This window comes from Sapajus apella, unplaced genomic scaffold, assembly GCF_009761245.1.
Source record: "Sapajus apella isolate SASKATOON/1434 unplaced genomic scaffold, GSC_monkey_1.0 scaffold151, whole genome shotgun sequence".
In the NCBI taxonomy this organism is placed as follows: Eukaryota; Metazoa; Chordata; class Mammalia; order Primates; family Cebidae; genus Sapajus; species Sapajus apella.
The window spans coordinates 1,583,626-1,599,558 of NW_022437091.1; the positions used below are offsets into that span (position 1 = coordinate 1,583,626).

Here is a 15,933-nt window from a genome sequence, read left to right on the forward strand (position 1 = left end):
GGGATTCCAAAACTAGTCACCTAAAGGGGAAACCCCTCTGGAAAATGTTTCTCATGGCAGGAAGTCACCCTAAGGAGTCCCACAAAGCTGCTACTGAGATAAGGGCAGGGGGTGAGCAAGTGGGGTGGGGTGGGGGCATGTGGCTCAGAGCACAGGTTCTCAGGTCAGTCCTGGTCATCACAGGGGTGGGAAAAGCCAACCCTTCCTGGAGAGGTTCTCCTTCTGCCCTACAGGGATATCCTAAAGGACTCTTCTGAAGGGCAACATTCCTGGTGATCTAGGCTGGGTCCTCCCTGCAGTGTCAGCAAATGAAGCAGGTAGCTGGGATCACTTCTGGCTCCTTTGAACACCCCCTCCTGGGCAGGGGTCAAGATGGGAGATCTGAGCCAACTCCAATTCTACTACCTTATTAGCCCTGAGGTTCTGACTGGTGAGAGTGAGACCCATAAGAATCCAGCTCTTATGAAATGGCACTGCCTCCTAAGAGCTTGTCCTGGGATTGAGGTTTTTCCGGGAGCACCAGAAGCCACCCTGAGGCCATGCGTTCTAGACCAAAGGCTAGGAAAGGGAGCTAGCGCAGTGAATCCCAGCCAGCAGGCTGGATGCCTAAGGGGCAGAAATGCCCTGTGGCTTTTAGCAGGTTCAGTTGGAACTTGTCCCAACCCAAGCCCAGGTGAGTAGGAAAGCGTTCGCTATGGGGCTCCCCTTCCATTCACAGCCAGCTGGGGATAAGCATGGAGTGGCACTTCTGTGCCAGGTGTTTAGATATGGAATTGGTCAGAGCTGGAATGAGAAACCAGCTCAGCCTCTTTCTTTGTGACCTTGAGAAAGTTATTAAATTTCCTTGGGCCTCAGTTTCCTCATCTGTAACATGGGGATAATAGTTTCCATGTCATGGTTTCATTTAAGGATAAAATGAGATGATGCATGTTCAGGGCTTAGCACCATGCCTGGCACATGTAAGTGTGCACAGGAGCTGAGGCCAGCAGGATATGGAAGGGAGAGGACGTCTGGGAGTACACTGGGTAGAGGGTGGGGCAGTGAGAGTGGGGCCATGATACTGGCCTCATAACTCTTCCTGAGTGCCCCTGCTCTCCCAGACACCACCTGTTTCTTCTAAGTGCCCTCATCCCACAGTTCCAGGTGTCCCAAGACTCACCAGAGCAGAGCAGCTTCTCCCAATTTTCTGGATTGCCCTCTGACCTCATCACTCCTCTCTTTTGGAGCTGCTTGGCCCTAAAGCACTGGAAAGGTTCCCCCTCACTCTGCAGTTTAAATTATTCCTGGTTCCCTTTGTTTATTTCCTGAGTCCTTTGTTACTAGAGGAGTATTTTCTAAGGGAAAGCACATGCAAATCAAGCTGCATCATTCTAGGGGCAATGTCTGTGTATGGGCATGTTGGGTGGGTGTGGGGAAGGAGGGGGACTAATAGGCAAGCATGAAGAGAAGGACCTGCAGGGAAGGCCGCGCTGCCCACTCTCAGCACAGTGCCTCCCAGGCAGGCTGGACCCGGCTGACCTGTTGTGTCTTTGGGGTCAAGCCCAACTCTGAGCCTTTCTAGGGCACACATACTCCCTCCTGACTGATAGTGGCCCATATTTCTGGGCCTGCTGAGCCTAAGTGGGCTCACTTCATGGCCTGAGAGCAGTAGCTGACCCTGTCATAAGCTTGGTCCCCAAGACTCTGTGAATGAGAGCAGGTTAGTCTCTGGAACTGAGACCTCCTTCCTGTTGGCTCTTAGGTGAGGCTGTTTCAGTTTCCCTCCTCTTCCTTGATTCACTTTCTCATTTGTGCAATGGGAACACTCACCCACAGCTTCTTCCATCAGACCTTGCCCATCTAGCCAACAAACTCAGGAAGTCAGGGCCTTCTCTGCAGCCCTGTGAGGATAAGCTTGTATCCCCGATGGGGGACAGTGACTGGTGAGGGCAAGGGGGAGTTACGAAGTGAGTCATGGACAACAGGGGAGAAGTCATAGATATTGGTGATCATAGAAGTTTGGGGTCATCGAAAATGCAGAAGAGGCCAGAGAACAAAGGGAATGGGACTCAAAGGATATCTAAGGGAAGCGAAATATTCACAAAGGTGGGTGTCAGGAGAACATCTGAGAAGAGGGGAATGGTAACACAAGATCCTGGATGGGGGCAGCAGGGATCAGCAAAACGAGGCCTCCTGAAGGGAGGCCACAGGGAAATTCCCATAGTACCAATTCACAACAGAATAGCAGACTGCTACTGCTTTGACTCCATGCCTGGAAAAGTTCAAAGAGCAAAGTTTACCCAATCAGCTACCAGGCATATAATGATGGTCATCACAACTTCCATGAGTATTGCATTTTAAGCAGCCTTTGGAAATACTTTCAGGGTTTTGTTTTGTTTTGTTTTATAATCTCAAGTCACTCCCTAAAAAGATAGTGGAAATAAATTTGAATAAACAAAACAGGTTAGCTGAAAATAAAACCAGGACTCCTAACCTGCTGTAGTTAGCCTGCTTCCACCAGGCCTGTCAGCCAGTGCTCCACCTGTGACTGAGTGAGCCGTGCCCAGCATGTACCAGGCCAGTGCAGAGGGCTGCCGGAGGGCTGTGCTGAGAGGGAGAGGAGCAGAGATGCTGCTGAGGGTGGAGGGAGGCCAGCCTGCCAGGTCTGGGGCTGGGGGCCAGGTGGAGCCAGAAACTGGGATTCCAGGGGGAGGGCACAGGTGAGAGGGCAACCCAGATTAGGTGGAAACAGTTCTCTCATTAGCCTTTTTTTACAGGTGGTTACATTCTTGGCAATGGTCATGGGAACCCACATCTCCAGTCTGCGGCTGCAGAAGGACTGCAGCCTCTGGCCCAGCTGCTGCTCCAGCAAAGTGCAGGACCTCCGTGAGGAGTGGCTGAAGTGGAACACTGTGCCTGTGCCTCCCTCAGAGCCTGCTAGCCTCCCCCACCATCCAGAATCCTGCAGGGCCAGCGAAGATGGACCCCTCAACAGCAGGGCCATCTCCCCCTGGAGATATGAGTGAGTCTGCCGCTCCTCCCGAATACCTGAATGTGTTTTCCTGTGTGTGCTGGTTAGGGTACATGTGAGGGACGAGGGAAGTTCCAGCTTACTTTCCCATTTTGATCTGAGAGAGGTCTGTATCTGAGTCCTAGCTCTGACTCTCACTGGATGACCTTGAGTCAATTATTCAAGTTTTCAAGACTCAGGGTTTTTTTGTTTTTGTTTTTGACACCTGTAAAATGATATATTGTCCCATAGGCTAATGTGCAGATCAAATGAAATAATGTATATTAAAGTCTGTATTTATGTTGGTTTTCTCCTTTTCTTTTTTATATATTCATTTATTTTAACCACTAAACCACCAGGGATCTCCTTTTCTTTTTAAAAATCCCTATAGTGGTCCATGTTTTTCTGAGTAAAATATTGGAATAATGGCATGATACAGGCATGAAGCATCCCAATCCAAATGATACTGCACAGGCCATGAATGGGTTAGTTGTAAGTATACTAAGGGAGTGAAACCCTCAATTCTCAGGGACAGCTGACTGGTTGGAGCTCTGGACTGGTTATCTTTAATCATGACCATGGTTACTATATTCTTTCACTCAGTGTGCCACATAAATATTATAGTTCTCTATTTGTGTCATGATGTGAAAAATACTAGGAAGTGCTGAAATATGGACAATGAAGGAAAATATTAAAAACTAGAGTCTTAGGGATTCCAGATATTGGACATCACTTCTTCCATCTCGTTCTGTCTTAGCATTGGGTTTGGGGATGGATGGAGAAGTTCAGTGGTGGGGAGGGATCTAGGATGGATACCACAGGTCATGATGCTTTGGAGCGGTTTCAGAAGCTGGCTGGGTCCCTGGGCCAAAGTGGATGGCACAGGAGCTTCTTAGGGAAGGCTGGGTGCCAGAGGGTTAACTCAACTGTCTTCCAGACCCCTTGCTGGGAGTCTGTGAATCCCTGAGGACCACTCAGGTGGCTTTCCCCAAAGTGCGTTCTGTATAGCACTCATCCTATGAGCTGCTTTTCAGAAAAAAGTGATGCCAAGTAAACTTGGGAAAGACTGCTCTGTCTCCTACCCCTTGGAGATTCATACTGTCATCTGTACATTAAAGTCTGCAAGAAGTCTGTAGAAAATAAACCGTTAAACTAGTGTTTCCCAAATTCATTTAAGCACCCAACCTTTTTCTTTTCTTATTTTTTTTTTTTTTTTTTGGGGGGACGGAGTTTCACTCTTGTTACCCAGGCTGGAGTGCAATGGCACGATCTCGGCTCACCGCAACCTCTGCCTCCTGGGTTCAGGCAATTCTCCTGCCTCAGCCTCCTGAGTAGCTGGGACCACAGGCACGCGCCACCATGCCCAGCTAATTTTTTGTATTTTTAGTAGAGACGGGGTTTCACCGTGTTGACCAGGATGGTCTCGATCTCTTGACCTCGTGATCCACCCGCCTCGGCCTCCCAAAGTGCTGGAATTACAGGCTTGAGCCACCGCGCCCGGCCTGCACCCAACCTTTTTCTTGCAGGGGATTTATTAGGAAACCCACTTTGGGATGTGCTGTGCTAGCTGAACCCACTGGCCAGGCTGGTCTGTGTGGGGAATGGTCCTACAAGCCGGGGACTGTCTCCCACCAGACTAACAGAGTCCCAGACCTGTGGGCCATTTACTTTTTAGTGTTTTTCTTCTTTCTTTCTCTCTCTTTCTCTCTTTCTCTCTTTCTCTTTCCTTCCTTCCTTCCTTCCTTCCTTCCTTCCTTCCTTCCTTCCTTCCTTCCTTTCTTCCTTCTTCCTTCCTTCCTTCCTTCCTTCTTTCCTTCCCTCCCTCCCTCCCTCCCTCCCTCCCACCTTTCTTTCTTTCTTTTCTTCCACAGTGTCTGGAAAAATGTGAAGGGAACAGTTGAGGATAGCTTCCTCTGGGCTCTAGGGAGTGGGACTGGTAGGGAGAGACTATTAGCTTTCACTTTTTATACTCTTTTATACTTGGACGTCAGAGTGGTTTTTACTTTTGCAATCATGCTATAATAATAATAGAAAGAACACCTAAAGGACAGGTGCGGTGGCTCATGCCTGCAATCCCAGGACTTTGGGAGGTTGAGGTGGGCGGATCACCTAAGGTCAGGAGTTCAAGACCAGCCTGGCCAACCATGGCCAACATGGTGAAACCCCATCTCTGCTAAAAATACAAAAATTAGCTGGCACGGTGGCAGGCATCAGGAGAACCTAGGAGGCAGAGGTTGCAGTTGAGTCAAGATTTCATCACTGCATCCCAGCCTGGGTGACTGCAAGACCCCATCTTAAAAAACAAAAACAAAAACAAAAACAAAAAAACAGAAAGAAAGATGATCTAAAGTGTAATCACTACAATTAAGAGAACTCATGCTACAGCCCAGAGAGAGGCAGTGCTGGTCGATGGAGGCTAAGGCAGGAGCCTGCTCATCCTCCTCTTCCTCCCTCAGGGTCCCAGGACCAGTTGGAAAGCACGTGCTAACCTCATTTACAGGGGGAAAATTAATTAAGAGAGGAGGGAGGTGACTTGTTCAAAGTTACACAGCAAGTGGGTGCAGATCTGAGACAAGAGACCAAGGCCCCAGATGCACCATTTCCTTCCTTTGTTACTCCCACACCACCCCATCCTCTCTGTTTCTGGCCCAGCTCTTCAAGGCTTGACAAGTGCCGCCCCCGCAGGTTGGACAGAGACTTGAACCGGCTCCCCCAGGACCTGTACCACGCCCGCTGCCTGTGCCCACACTGCGTCAGCCTACAGACAGGCTCCCACATGGACCCCCAGGGCAACTCAGAGCTGCTCTACCACAACCAGACTGTCTTCTACCGGCGGCCGTGCCGTGGCGAGCAGGGCACCCACAAGGGCTATTGCCTGGAGCGCAGGCTGTACCGTGTTTCCTTGGCTTGTGTGTGCGTGCGGCCCCGTGTGATGGCCTAGCCGGACCGGTTGGAGGCTGGTCCCTTTTTGGGAAAACTGGAGCCAGGTGTACAACCACTTGCCACGAAGGGCCAGGACACACAGATGCTTGGCCCCTGCAAAGGGCCGTCTGGAGCAGAAGGATCCCGGGACAGGATGAGGGGCTTTGGGGGAAACCTGCACTTTTGCATATTTTGAAAACAGCAGCCGCTGCTTAGGGTCACTGGAAGCTGGTATCCTGGCATTTTCTCTTAGGAAAGATTTTCAAAGTTCTGCCCATTTCTGGAGGTCACCACTTCTGTCTCTTCCTCTCTTCCCATCTCCTGCTACCCTGGCCTAGCACAGGCACTTTCTGGATATTTTCCCCTTGCCGGAGGAGAGCCCCTCATTTTATTTGCTGGTTTGTTTACTCATCACTCAGTGAGCATCTATTTTGGGTGCATTCTGGTATACTTACTAGTCTTTTGACACGGATGATTCTGAGAAGGAAGCTGTTATTGAATGTAGAGATTTATCCAAATAAATATCTATATTTTAAAATAGCCTAATCTGTCTTTGACATCCATGGTTCCTAAACACCTCGCGGTCTCCCAGCCTGTCCCTTCTGCTTCCCACCATTGGCCCTCACCTCTGCCCACCCTGCCAGCTCTCTCTGCTCTCCAGAATTTCTGCTGCACCCTTCCACCCTCTCCAGTCTCTGTCTCCCTGGCCCACCCCGAACACCAGGGTGGGGGCTAGGCCGCGCTCCCAGCATGCTGGAGAGACAGAGGCCCATTGAGGCATTGCAGCAGGCACACAGCGCCCCCTTGTCCCCCAACAATCCGCCTTTGTCCTCCAGTCCTGGCTGCTGCAGCTTGGTCCTGGGGGTGCTGCCTGGGCTGGGCTCCAGCTCCCATCCTTTCTAAAAGGAAATGGGAGAAAGGACCCGCCAAAGAAGAGGGTTAAGGTTAGGGAAGGGGGACACAAATATCTTCAGGCTTAGGTCCCTGGGTCCTCCCAGTCCTGCCCCTGTTCCTTTACTCACGTCCCAGCTCCTCCCAGTTTCTTTTCAGACCTCTTCCTCTCTCCTTCCTTCTCCTCTGCTCCAGGCTGGGTTGGGCTCTGAGCAAGGGGAGGGATTAGAGCCTCCTCCCTCTCTGCCCCTCCCCATGTGTCTCTAGGGGGCTGGTGCGGGCAGCAGCAGAGGCAGTCTGGGCAGCTGGGTGAGGGCCCATCTGGGCAAGGCCCCCAGCGGCCGCCTTCTCTCCCAGGGCCCTGTGGGCAGGCCTCCTGCTTCACTTGCAGGTTTCTTGAAGACCCTTCTTGCTCCTGTCTGTTTCTCCATCCTGCCAGATATCTGCTTCTCTTGCTGGGCTGGTGGCAGGAGGGGGCTGTGTTGGTGGGCCCCACAGAGATGCTCAGTGCTCGAGATCGCCGGGACCGGCCCCCTGAGGAGGGGGTATCTGCAGAGCTCCAGGGCTTCGCGGTGGACAAGAACTTCCTCACCTCTCTCAAAGGCATCCTGCTGGAAACCGAGCTGGTAACAGCTGCCTCCCCAACCTGGTGCCTCCATCTCCCCGACTCCTAGCTCCTGGCCAGCCTTATGCCAGTCCCCAGCTCACCCTTCAGCAGCCTCCCTCCCCAGGCCCTCTGGACACCTCTCCTGCTCCCAGCTGCCCCTTCTTCATCTCCTACTCTGCCTTCTTGCTGCCTCTCCATCTGGAGCTATTTACATTGCAGCAAGAAAAACTGCAGTTAGACAGGACAGCTTTTTGGGACATTGAGGGAGCATGAAACATAGGGATGGGACAAAGGAGTGCCAGCCTCTAACATGGCCACTTGTCAGCATGTCCAAGAAGCCTAATTATCAAAAAGGGCAGACTTCCTGCAGCTGCACTTTATCTGTGGCCTGCTGTCCAGGAACATCTCTTCTCAGGAAAGTATCTTCCCTGGTTACTTAGCAAGACCACAGTGTAAACTTAAGGCCTCTGCATGTGTGCCACCCTATGTCACCAGAGCTCGAGGGACCCCCAGAGTCCACTGGGCAGCATCTGCCTTCTAAACCTTCTCTCTTGGCATAGAATCAAAGGCTCTGGTCCTTGTCAGAGGGCTTTCAGGCATCTGGGAATAGGGAAAGCATGATGGGGCAGGGGGCACCTCTTGGCCCCTGTGGGCACAACTCTAGGGACTGGCATTCACACTGTACCCGTGCTCCTGGGGGATACCACTCAGGTGAATTACTGTGGGGTAGTGCTCCTGGGAGCCATGTGGCTTGGCCAGACTGCTGGGGTTGCTGGGTCAGCAGAGTGGGAGGCCGGAGATTGCCCTTGATGGGCAAATGCCCTGCCATGGTGGCTCCTGACACCAGGGGAGAGGGAGATGCACAGGAGTCCTTCCTTCTCTCCAAGGACAGGTGGTGCCTGCCAGCCTAGGCTAGCTCCCACAGAGGGGAAGGCAAAGGCCTAGCCCCTGCCTATGTCTCCTTCCTGGCATGTTTCACATGCTTGATCCTGCAGGCCTTGACCTTCATCATCTTCATCTGCTTCACGGCCTCCATCTCTGCCTACATGGCCGCAGCGCTGCTGGAGTTCTTCATCACACTTGCCTTCCTCTTCCTCTACGCCACCCAGTACTACCAGCGCTTCGACCGGCTTAACTGGCCCTGTCTGGTGAGGAACCCTGAGCCCAGCCCAGTTTGGGGTCCTTCCTTCTCCTCTAAATGCTGCATTTTCCTTTCCTTTCTAAGCTAGGGGAAGGGATTAGAGCCTCCTTCCTCTCCCAAGCTTCTTTCCATCTCCACACCCCCGCTGGGCTTTGCCCCGTGCTGTGTCCTGCACTCAAAGGTGTGGTGTGCTTTGATCCACACCGATATCACAGCTGCAGGGCCACTGGTACTCAGGAAGACCATGTCCCCTAGATCTGTTCTCCTACTCAGCAAAGGTCCAGCCCCAGCCCTGGCCTGGCCTGACCCCCCTGGCTGGTGGGCTCCAGCTCCAGTGCCTGGCTTCTGGCCCTGATTGTTCCGGGTTCATCTGCTTCCACTTCCTGGGGATCAGTGTGAGCGCTCTGTCTCTTGAAGGTGCTTCATATTGTGTGAGGGGGACCCCGTGGAGGGGGTTCAGAATCCCTCAGGGTCAGGCTGCTGGGTAGCCTGGAAAAGCTCAGGGTAACACCCCCTGCCTTCTGAGGTCCTGTTAACCCTGCACCTCTGGCCACCAGGACTTCCTGCGTTGTGTCAGTGCCATCATCATCTTCCTGGTGGTCTCCTTTGCAGCTGTGACCTCCCGGGATGGAGCTGCCATTGCTGCTTTTGTGAGTTTAGCCCTGCAGGACTCCTCAGCCCCTCATGAGCTCAGGCTAGTGCTTGCACACTTTCTGTGTCAGAAGCCACAGCCAGGGCCTGGGGTTCCAATCTGCACCTCCCCCCATATCTTAACCCAGTGGCCCGATAGCCTCCGTTTTGCCATCCCCACTGCTCCTCCCACAGGTTTTTGGCATCATCCTGGTTTCCGTCTTTGCCTATGATGCCTTCAAGATCTACCGGACTGACATAGCGCCCGGGGCCAGCCAGGGTGAGTGCATGTTCTCTGAGAAGAGATGCCCTCCCCGACCCTTAGCTACCCATCCTGATGTGGGTCCCTTCCTGGCTCCATCTTCACAGGGGACCGGCAGTGACTCTGGGGATACCTGGCTCCTAGGCCCAGCCAGCCAGAGGGGACAATGGAGCCTAGACACGTCTCCTTGGGATTCACTGGCCCCCAAGCCCAACAAACCCCACCCCAGCCTTACAGAGATGTCTGGCCTGAGACGCCACTGGGGACTTATCCATGGAGCCTGGTGCTCTGGGATCTGGCTCCTGATGAAGCTCTGGCCAGAGGAGGGGAACTTCTGGAGAGAGGGAGGAGGGAGGGGAGGAAGCTGGGTCCCTAAGTCGTTCCCAAATTAAAATATTCAAATCCTGCTGGTGAGTCTCTTTCTTCCCCAGAAATTAGGCAGGCCAGGAATTCCAAGGAGTATTGATGGAAATGGTGCCGGAGCAGGTTGTGGCCCCTCTTTAGGACCGGGTTTGAGCAGTGAGGATGTGGGGGCTAGCCAGAAGAAGCTGAAGACATCCTCCAACACAAAACTTCTACACCACACCTCTGTGTGCAAGGCCATTTTGTGGTATGCCTGGTGGCTGGGCTGGAGTTCTGCGTGTGAGAAGGCACGGCCTTTCCGATGGCCACATCCACCACCACACCTGTTCCCACAGGTTAGCGGGCTGGAGGCGAGGCGCTTGCCTGGGGTGTGTGCAGAGCTCCCCCTCGTGGTGTGGGGAAGACTTGGTCCACAGGACAAACGGAGAGGGCAGCCTGAGGCATCAGGGAAGGGAGAGATTTCCCAAAATGTGGATGCTGGGAGAGCCCATGGATATCAGCTGGTCCAACGCCCTCCTTTCACATAAGAGAAAATAGGCTCAGCTAGGGGAGGTAAACTCATTTGTGACAGAGCTAGGGCTAGAACACAGCTCTTCTGATACCTAGTGCCTAGCGGGTGTTCCAGATACTGTACTGAGCCTCCTTGTAGCTCAGAAAAGAATGACCAACTCATCCCTCCACTGTGGGTCCACCTTCCCAGCTTGCCAGCTCCTCAGCACACATTTCCTGAGCATTTCCCATGCGCAGACCCTGTGCTGGGCGCTAGGGCCTCAGAGGTGACAGGGGAGCCTGTCCCTGGGCATTCACAGGCTGGGAAATAGACAAGCTGGTCAAGGGATCCCCACAGTGAACACTACGGGAAGGCTTAGGGGAGTTTGGAGCAGACACTGCCACAGCCTGGAGTCAGCCCTGCTGGGCTGAGACAGACCAGTGCAGCCGGGACGTTCCTGCCCAGCCTGAGGGGCCCAGCATGGCCTGGCTGAGCAGCTCCATCCCAGCTGATGGGCTATCTCCTCTCGCTGATGCGTGTGTGTTCCTGCCCTGAAATACAATCCTTCTGGAGTGCTCCTTCCAGCTGCAGGCCCCAGCTCCCAAGTCCTGCCTGAAGCCTGGATCTTGAACTCTGGTCATACTGCTCTGCTCCCTTGGTGGCAACCACTCCTCTCTCTTGGTCTTTTTCCCGCCTCCTGCTCCCTGTTCTCCTATCCTCAAGTCCTGGCTCTCCATCAAGGCTGGTAGCCACTCCTGGGCTAGAACCAACAGGATTTTGTGTTTCTCTGGTCACTGCTCACGGTTCTCAGGGCTTTATGAATAGTCCATTCTCGAAATCTCAGAGGAGGGATAGAAGAGGCTCCACTCAGGGAGTCAGGGAGATGGAGTTCCAGGTGAAGGTTAAGGAGGTGGTCAGCACAGCCTGGCTGCAAAGCCCAGTGGGCAGTTGGGATTTGCTTTGTGCAGAATGGGGTCAGGACTGGCCCTGTCCCACATGCAGCTGTGTGACCCAGGCAAGATTGTCTCTAGTAAGAGCTCAGAGAGAGCAGAAATGTGACCACAGTGTTTCCCTATACAGGCACCTGTGCTGTCTGAGTCTGTATGAGAGCCAACATGAATGAGCAATGCCCGGGTTTGGTCCTCATGGCATATTGGTTTGGTCTCAGTGTTGGTTTGCCCCAAAGTCTCATGGTGAGGTGCTGAACCACAAGGGGCAGGGGGAGACCCCTGGGGAAGACAGAGAGGGGGACTCACTGGGGCTTAATTCCTAGGGGCTGACTAGAATGGAATCTCTCCCATCTCCTTTCCCATACCTTAATTCTCAGCCAGCTCTGAGCCTTTTCTGGCATTGGTGGAAAATTCATGTCAGAAAGAATGGATGTCCTAGGACATCTTTAACTGTTGCTGCCTCAGGGGTAAGGTAGGTGGACAGTGGCTTCAGCTTCAGGACCAAAATGCTACCTCCTACTATCTAGGACTGTCTCACCATTTTGATGCCATTGTCTTCTCCACTTTTGAAATTTCTCCCTTTCCACCCTTGTGTGGTTGACTGAGCAGAACTGGGACTCACAGCTGTCCACCTCAGGCAGGGCACCTCACTCCTCTGCACTTCAGTCTCCTTCCTTGTGAATATGGGATCCCTTGGCTCCGGCAGCTCTAATACAGTGGCTGGGGGCCTCCCTCCTCCAGGAGGGACAGTTGGCAGGAAGGACAGATGGGCTCAGGCAGAGTTTGGCACTCCTATTTATTATAGGTTGGCAAGAGCGAGGTTCCTGAGGCAGCATCACTCCTCATCATGCATTTTTTGCTGCAAAAAGAATAAGAGGTGTGAGGGGCCAGCTGGCAAGAGGGAGAAGGGTGTGGGGACAAATTCCTGGGGGATTTAGAGGCCTAAGGGAGATGCCCTTTGAGGGACAGGCAGGGCCCCAGGGATCTTGGGTCCCACTTAGATGCACTTGTGATTTAGGAGGATAGAACTGGGGCTCTCTGCAGAAGTTCCAGTCAGTGGGGGGCTGTTTGGAGCAGGAGAGTGGATTCTCAGGTTATGGGAGCTGTGGGACTGCCTACATATAGGGCAAGCAGTGCCCACTCTGAGGGGCACCCATGTCAGGGAACATGCTAATGTGGAAGTGACTAGTGAAACCCAGGGGAAGGACCCACCTTGGCGCCGATGTCACGGCTCTTGGCTCGCAGCTTGTTGACCTGGGACTCAGCGATGTCTGCCCGCTCCTCTGCCTCATCCAGCTCATGCTGCACCTTTCGGAACTTGGACAGGTTGGTGTTGGCCTGCTCCTCCTGTGGTGGGACAGTGGGGATGGGTGAATGAGCTGAGATGGGCTTTGGGATTCTCAGCCTCTCAGCCTGAGGTTCCAGCTCCCTGTCCTTGAGACACTCATGCCTCAGGCATATTCCTGCAACGCCCTTTCCAAGGGTATCCTGCACCCACCTTGCACCCTCCTCAAACTTGTACAGCATTCGGAGTCCTTCACAGCCATCCACTGCCTAAGACAAATCGAGTTTTGCTACACCTGTCCCAGCCCCTGGGTTTCTGAGCAGGCATGCCCATCAGCAGCTCACATCCACCCAGACGTCTTCCCCATTGCCCTATGCCTAGCTGGGTCCCCTTCCAGGCCTAATTCCATTGCCACCTTCCTGCCTTCAGCTTTGACTGCCCCATGTCCTGCACTAGCATCTACACTGCCTTCTGATGGGTTACGGTGTCTGAAGTTTGTTGGTGGTGCCTTTGTTAATTCAGAACACCTGACACAACTCTGAGCATACCAGATGTGTAAAATTAATGTTTGAGAGTTAAAGTTTATAGCAAACTCTTTGTCCAGGCCCCTCTGTGGGAGATGCTTATTAGTTCTCACACACAGTAGGTGTGTTGATGAGAAAGGAAAGAAAACCTTGAACTCACCGCCTCCTCGGCCTGGCGCTTATAGGCCTTGACCTTCAGTTGCAGCTTGTCCACCAGGTCCTGCAGACGCAGTAGGTTCTTTTTGTCTTCCTCTGTCTGGGGGCGGGAGGGTGGGAGAAGCTAGTTTGGAGGAGGAGCAAATGCAATCACCTTTCCCTCTTCCATCATTTTACTCTTCTCTTGCCTTTACTGCCCTTCCCTACAATGGTCCAGGTCAAAGAGGTGGTGGGGAAGATTCTCCGACTCTATTGTAGGCCAAAGGGGCGATATAAGGTTGTCAGTCAGGGATTCACAAAGCAATGAAGGCTGCAGTCTTAAAGCTAGAAGTTGGGGAAGGGGATCAGAACCTAATGGAATTCCTTAACGCGGTAATATAAAGGTACCAGGTCTGTTCCAGCTCCAGTCTGGTGGATAAAGCTCCAACTTGGACCTACACAGGTGTTCTTGGCCAGTAGTTCTTGACCAGAAGAGGAATAATGAAGAATGCAGAAAGAAGGGGATATTATCATAATCCAGATTACTCTACATTCTAATATATTGTATTGGGCCATAATTCAGGTCTCAGGATCACTGGCTCCAACGTTACACCATCCTTCCTACCTGTTTATCATTGTATGTGCTAGGATGCCATTTCTACTTCTGCCCACAAATCACCCTGCAGTTCTGTATCTGTAATCTTTCTTGTGCCTCTGGCATCCATCTACCAAATGGAGTGACACCCTTGTCTCCTCAGCCTTTTCTTCCCAGGGACACTGAAAATAACAGGTCACGGGCACAGTTCTGAGCTATGCAGATGGAGGTCTTAGAACATTCTGGAGCCCTCTTTCTCTGTGGCCTTCTCTTTGGGTGCTAGAAATTCCATGGAAGATTTCCAAGTATTTTTCCCTCGCTTGATTCTTATCCCCATAGTCCAAGGTGGAAAGATTCTTTGGACTCTTCATGGTAGCACTTAAAGTTATTTTTTTAAAAACCCAGGGAAAGCCTAGTTAGAAGAGTTTTCAGGAAGTAGAAGTAGATTCTTCATTTTCTGGAAAAACTCATAAACTCAAATCAAACTGACTGCAGAGTGTGGAAAGATTAAATCTACCCACAGCGTCTTAAGAGGGAGGTGACAGGAGCCCTGTGTGGGCCAGGCAGTGGGACCAGAGAAGCAACTTCCACATCTACTTCTGGCCTCTACCTGGTAGGTGAGCTCCTTGATTCGCCGCTCGCTCTTCCTCATGCCCTTCACCGACTCTGCGTTGCGCTTCTGCTCCGCCTCCAGCTCATTCTCCAACTCCCGCACCCGCACCTCCAGCTTCTGCAGCTGCTTCTTGCCGCCCTTGAGTGCGATCTGCTCGGCCTCGTCCAGCCGGTGCTGCAGGTCCTTAATGGTTTGCTCCATGTTCTTCTTCATGCGCTCCAGGTGGGCGCTGGTGTCCTGCTCCTTCTTCAGCTCCTCCGCCATCATGGCGGCCTGTGTGCAGGAGAGAGGTGGCAAGGAACATGGGCCCAGGGCCGGGGCCTCTTCCCGCCAAGGATCTCTTCTCTCCCAGCAGGCCCTCAAACCCACAGAACTGCGGAGTTGACCTCGCGTTACAGCACAGTGGCCTGGCCTGGACCCAGGGCCTTGTTTGTGTTTTTAGGGGAGGCGGAAGGTGGGCAGTCACTCACATCCGTGACGGCCTTCTTGGCCTTCTCCTCGGCGTTCCTGCACTCCTGCACCGCCTCCTCCACCTCGGACTGGAGCTGGGTCAGATCCGACTCCATCTTCTTCTTCTGGTTGATGAGGCTGGTGTTCTAGACATGGAGGGAGAAAAATGATCAATATATACTGTACTTTGTTACCTAATTTCATACCCTTTCTCCAGAGAGAATTAAAGGTGGTCGTTTAAAAAAACAAAACAAAACAAGCCCACTTTTAGAATGTTCCTTGTTTTGTACCCGCTTTCCCTTTTCCTATGAAAGCGGTTACATTCTAGACGTTATGTCCAAGATTACTAAACTCTGAAAAGATATTTCAAATAGCAAAATGTCTGCAGTATTACTCCAGAGCTCTTTAACAAAATGTTTATGTAGGAGCATGACAATACTCCAAGGAAAATGGAAACAACACTTTACCAGGACAATATTCCGAGATGTTTATAGCTATAGCAAGAATGTAGTGGGGTAAGGAAGAGGGTATGAGGTCAGCAGATGATGTCATTCCCACACATACTAGATTAAAGAATGAAACTCCACAGGGCACTGCAAAAGGCGGGCACAAAGTCTCATTGCAGAGTATAACTGAAAACAGTGTGGGTGGGATGGCAGAAAAATGGTGTTCTATCCAGCTTGTTTTGCAAGAGATGCAGTTATGCCTCTTTAAGCTCCCAAACTCCTGTCTTTACAGAGCAAGCTGGAGGCTGTCTTTTAGATCAAGAATATCAAATAACAGGATACATTCCACTACTCCCAGATTTTCGGTTTTGGCAGGCATCAGTAATCAATCATGACACTCTTAGTTTCTAAGTAGAGACCCCCTTTTCAAGATAATGGTTCTGCAGCCACCATGGATGACAGTTGGCCTAACAGAGGAAGTAATTTGTGACCCTGGCTAGATACTGGGGAGAAAGCTCACTAGAACATCTGGCTTCTCTAAATGACCTGGGCTCTGCACTCCGCAGGTTTCCACAAGGTGGCTCCTGACCCCCTCACCTGGGAATGCAGCAGCTGCACCCGCTCGCTGGTCTCAATCAGC

General features: G+C 52.2%; 3 protein-coding genes across 4 annotated transcripts in view; 2 read left to right on the plus strand and 1 right to left on the minus strand.

Annotated features, from left to right (window-relative positions):
* The first annotated feature begins 1,905 nt into the window (after positions 1-1,905).
* IL25 (interleukin 25) lies at positions 1,906-6,444 on the plus strand. Its single transcript, XM_032265603.1, has 3 exons — positions 1,906-1,922; positions 2,687-3,001; positions 5,675-6,444. Exons 1-3 carry the CDS (start codon positions 1,906-1,908, stop codon positions 5,928-5,930), a joined length of 588 nt encoding a protein of 195 aa, XP_032121494.1. The 3' UTR covers positions 5,931-6,444.
* Positions 6,445-6,860: 416 nt separating this feature from the next.
* On the plus strand, positions 6,861-9,848 carry CMTM5 (CKLF like MARVEL transmembrane domain containing 5). Of its 2 annotated transcripts, XM_032265437.1 has the most exons (5): positions 6,861-7,428; positions 8,405-8,557; positions 9,108-9,200; positions 9,376-9,460; positions 9,550-9,848. In XM_032265437.1, exons 1-5 carry the CDS (start codon positions 7,303-7,305, stop codon positions 9,561-9,563), a joined length of 471 nt encoding a protein of 156 aa, XP_032121328.1. In that variant the 5' UTR covers positions 6,861-7,302; the 3' UTR covers positions 9,564-9,848. The 2 variants fall into 2 exon arrangements, with proteins under 2 accessions (XP_032121328.1, XP_032121329.1); XM_032265438.1 differs by lacking the exon at positions 9,108-9,200 and having other exon boundaries at positions 7,070-7,428.
* A 2,169-nt stretch (positions 9,849-12,017) lies between these two features.
* Positions 12,018-15,933, minus strand: part of MYH7 (myosin heavy chain 7) — a 13,464-nt gene continuing 9,548 nt past the window's right edge. Inside the window, 6 exon segments of the mRNA XM_032265439.1 lie at positions 12,018-12,104; positions 12,458-12,592; positions 13,215-13,310; positions 14,395-14,670; positions 14,868-14,993; positions 15,891-15,933. The exon segment at positions 15,891-15,933 is cut by the window's right edge and continues 3 nt beyond it. Of these exon segments, the coding sequence (XP_032121330.1) occupies positions 12,081-12,104; positions 12,458-12,592; positions 13,215-13,310; positions 14,395-14,670; positions 14,868-14,993; positions 15,891-15,933 (700 nt within the window). The 3' untranslated portion in view covers positions 12,018-12,080.

Excerpts from the sequence above, each read along its gene's own strand:
- IL25 (XM_032265603.1), top strand. Across the intron at positions 3,002-5,674 it reads ATCTCCCCCTGGAGATATGA|GTTGGACAGAGACTTGAACC; the intron begins GTGAGTCTGCCG and ends CCGCCCCCGCAG.
- CMTM5 (XM_032265437.1), top strand. The coding sequence starts at position 7,303 with ATGCTCAGTGCTCGAGATCGCCGGGACCGGCCCCCTGAGGAGGGGGTA. Across the intron at positions 8,558-9,107 it reads GGCTTAACTGGCCCTGTCTG|GACTTCCTGCGTTGTGTCAG; the intron begins GTGAGGAACCCT and ends TCTGGCCACCAG. Across the intron at positions 9,201-9,375 it reads GAGCTGCCATTGCTGCTTTT|GTTTTTGGCATCATCCTGGT; the intron begins GTGAGTTTAGCC and ends CTCCTCCCACAG.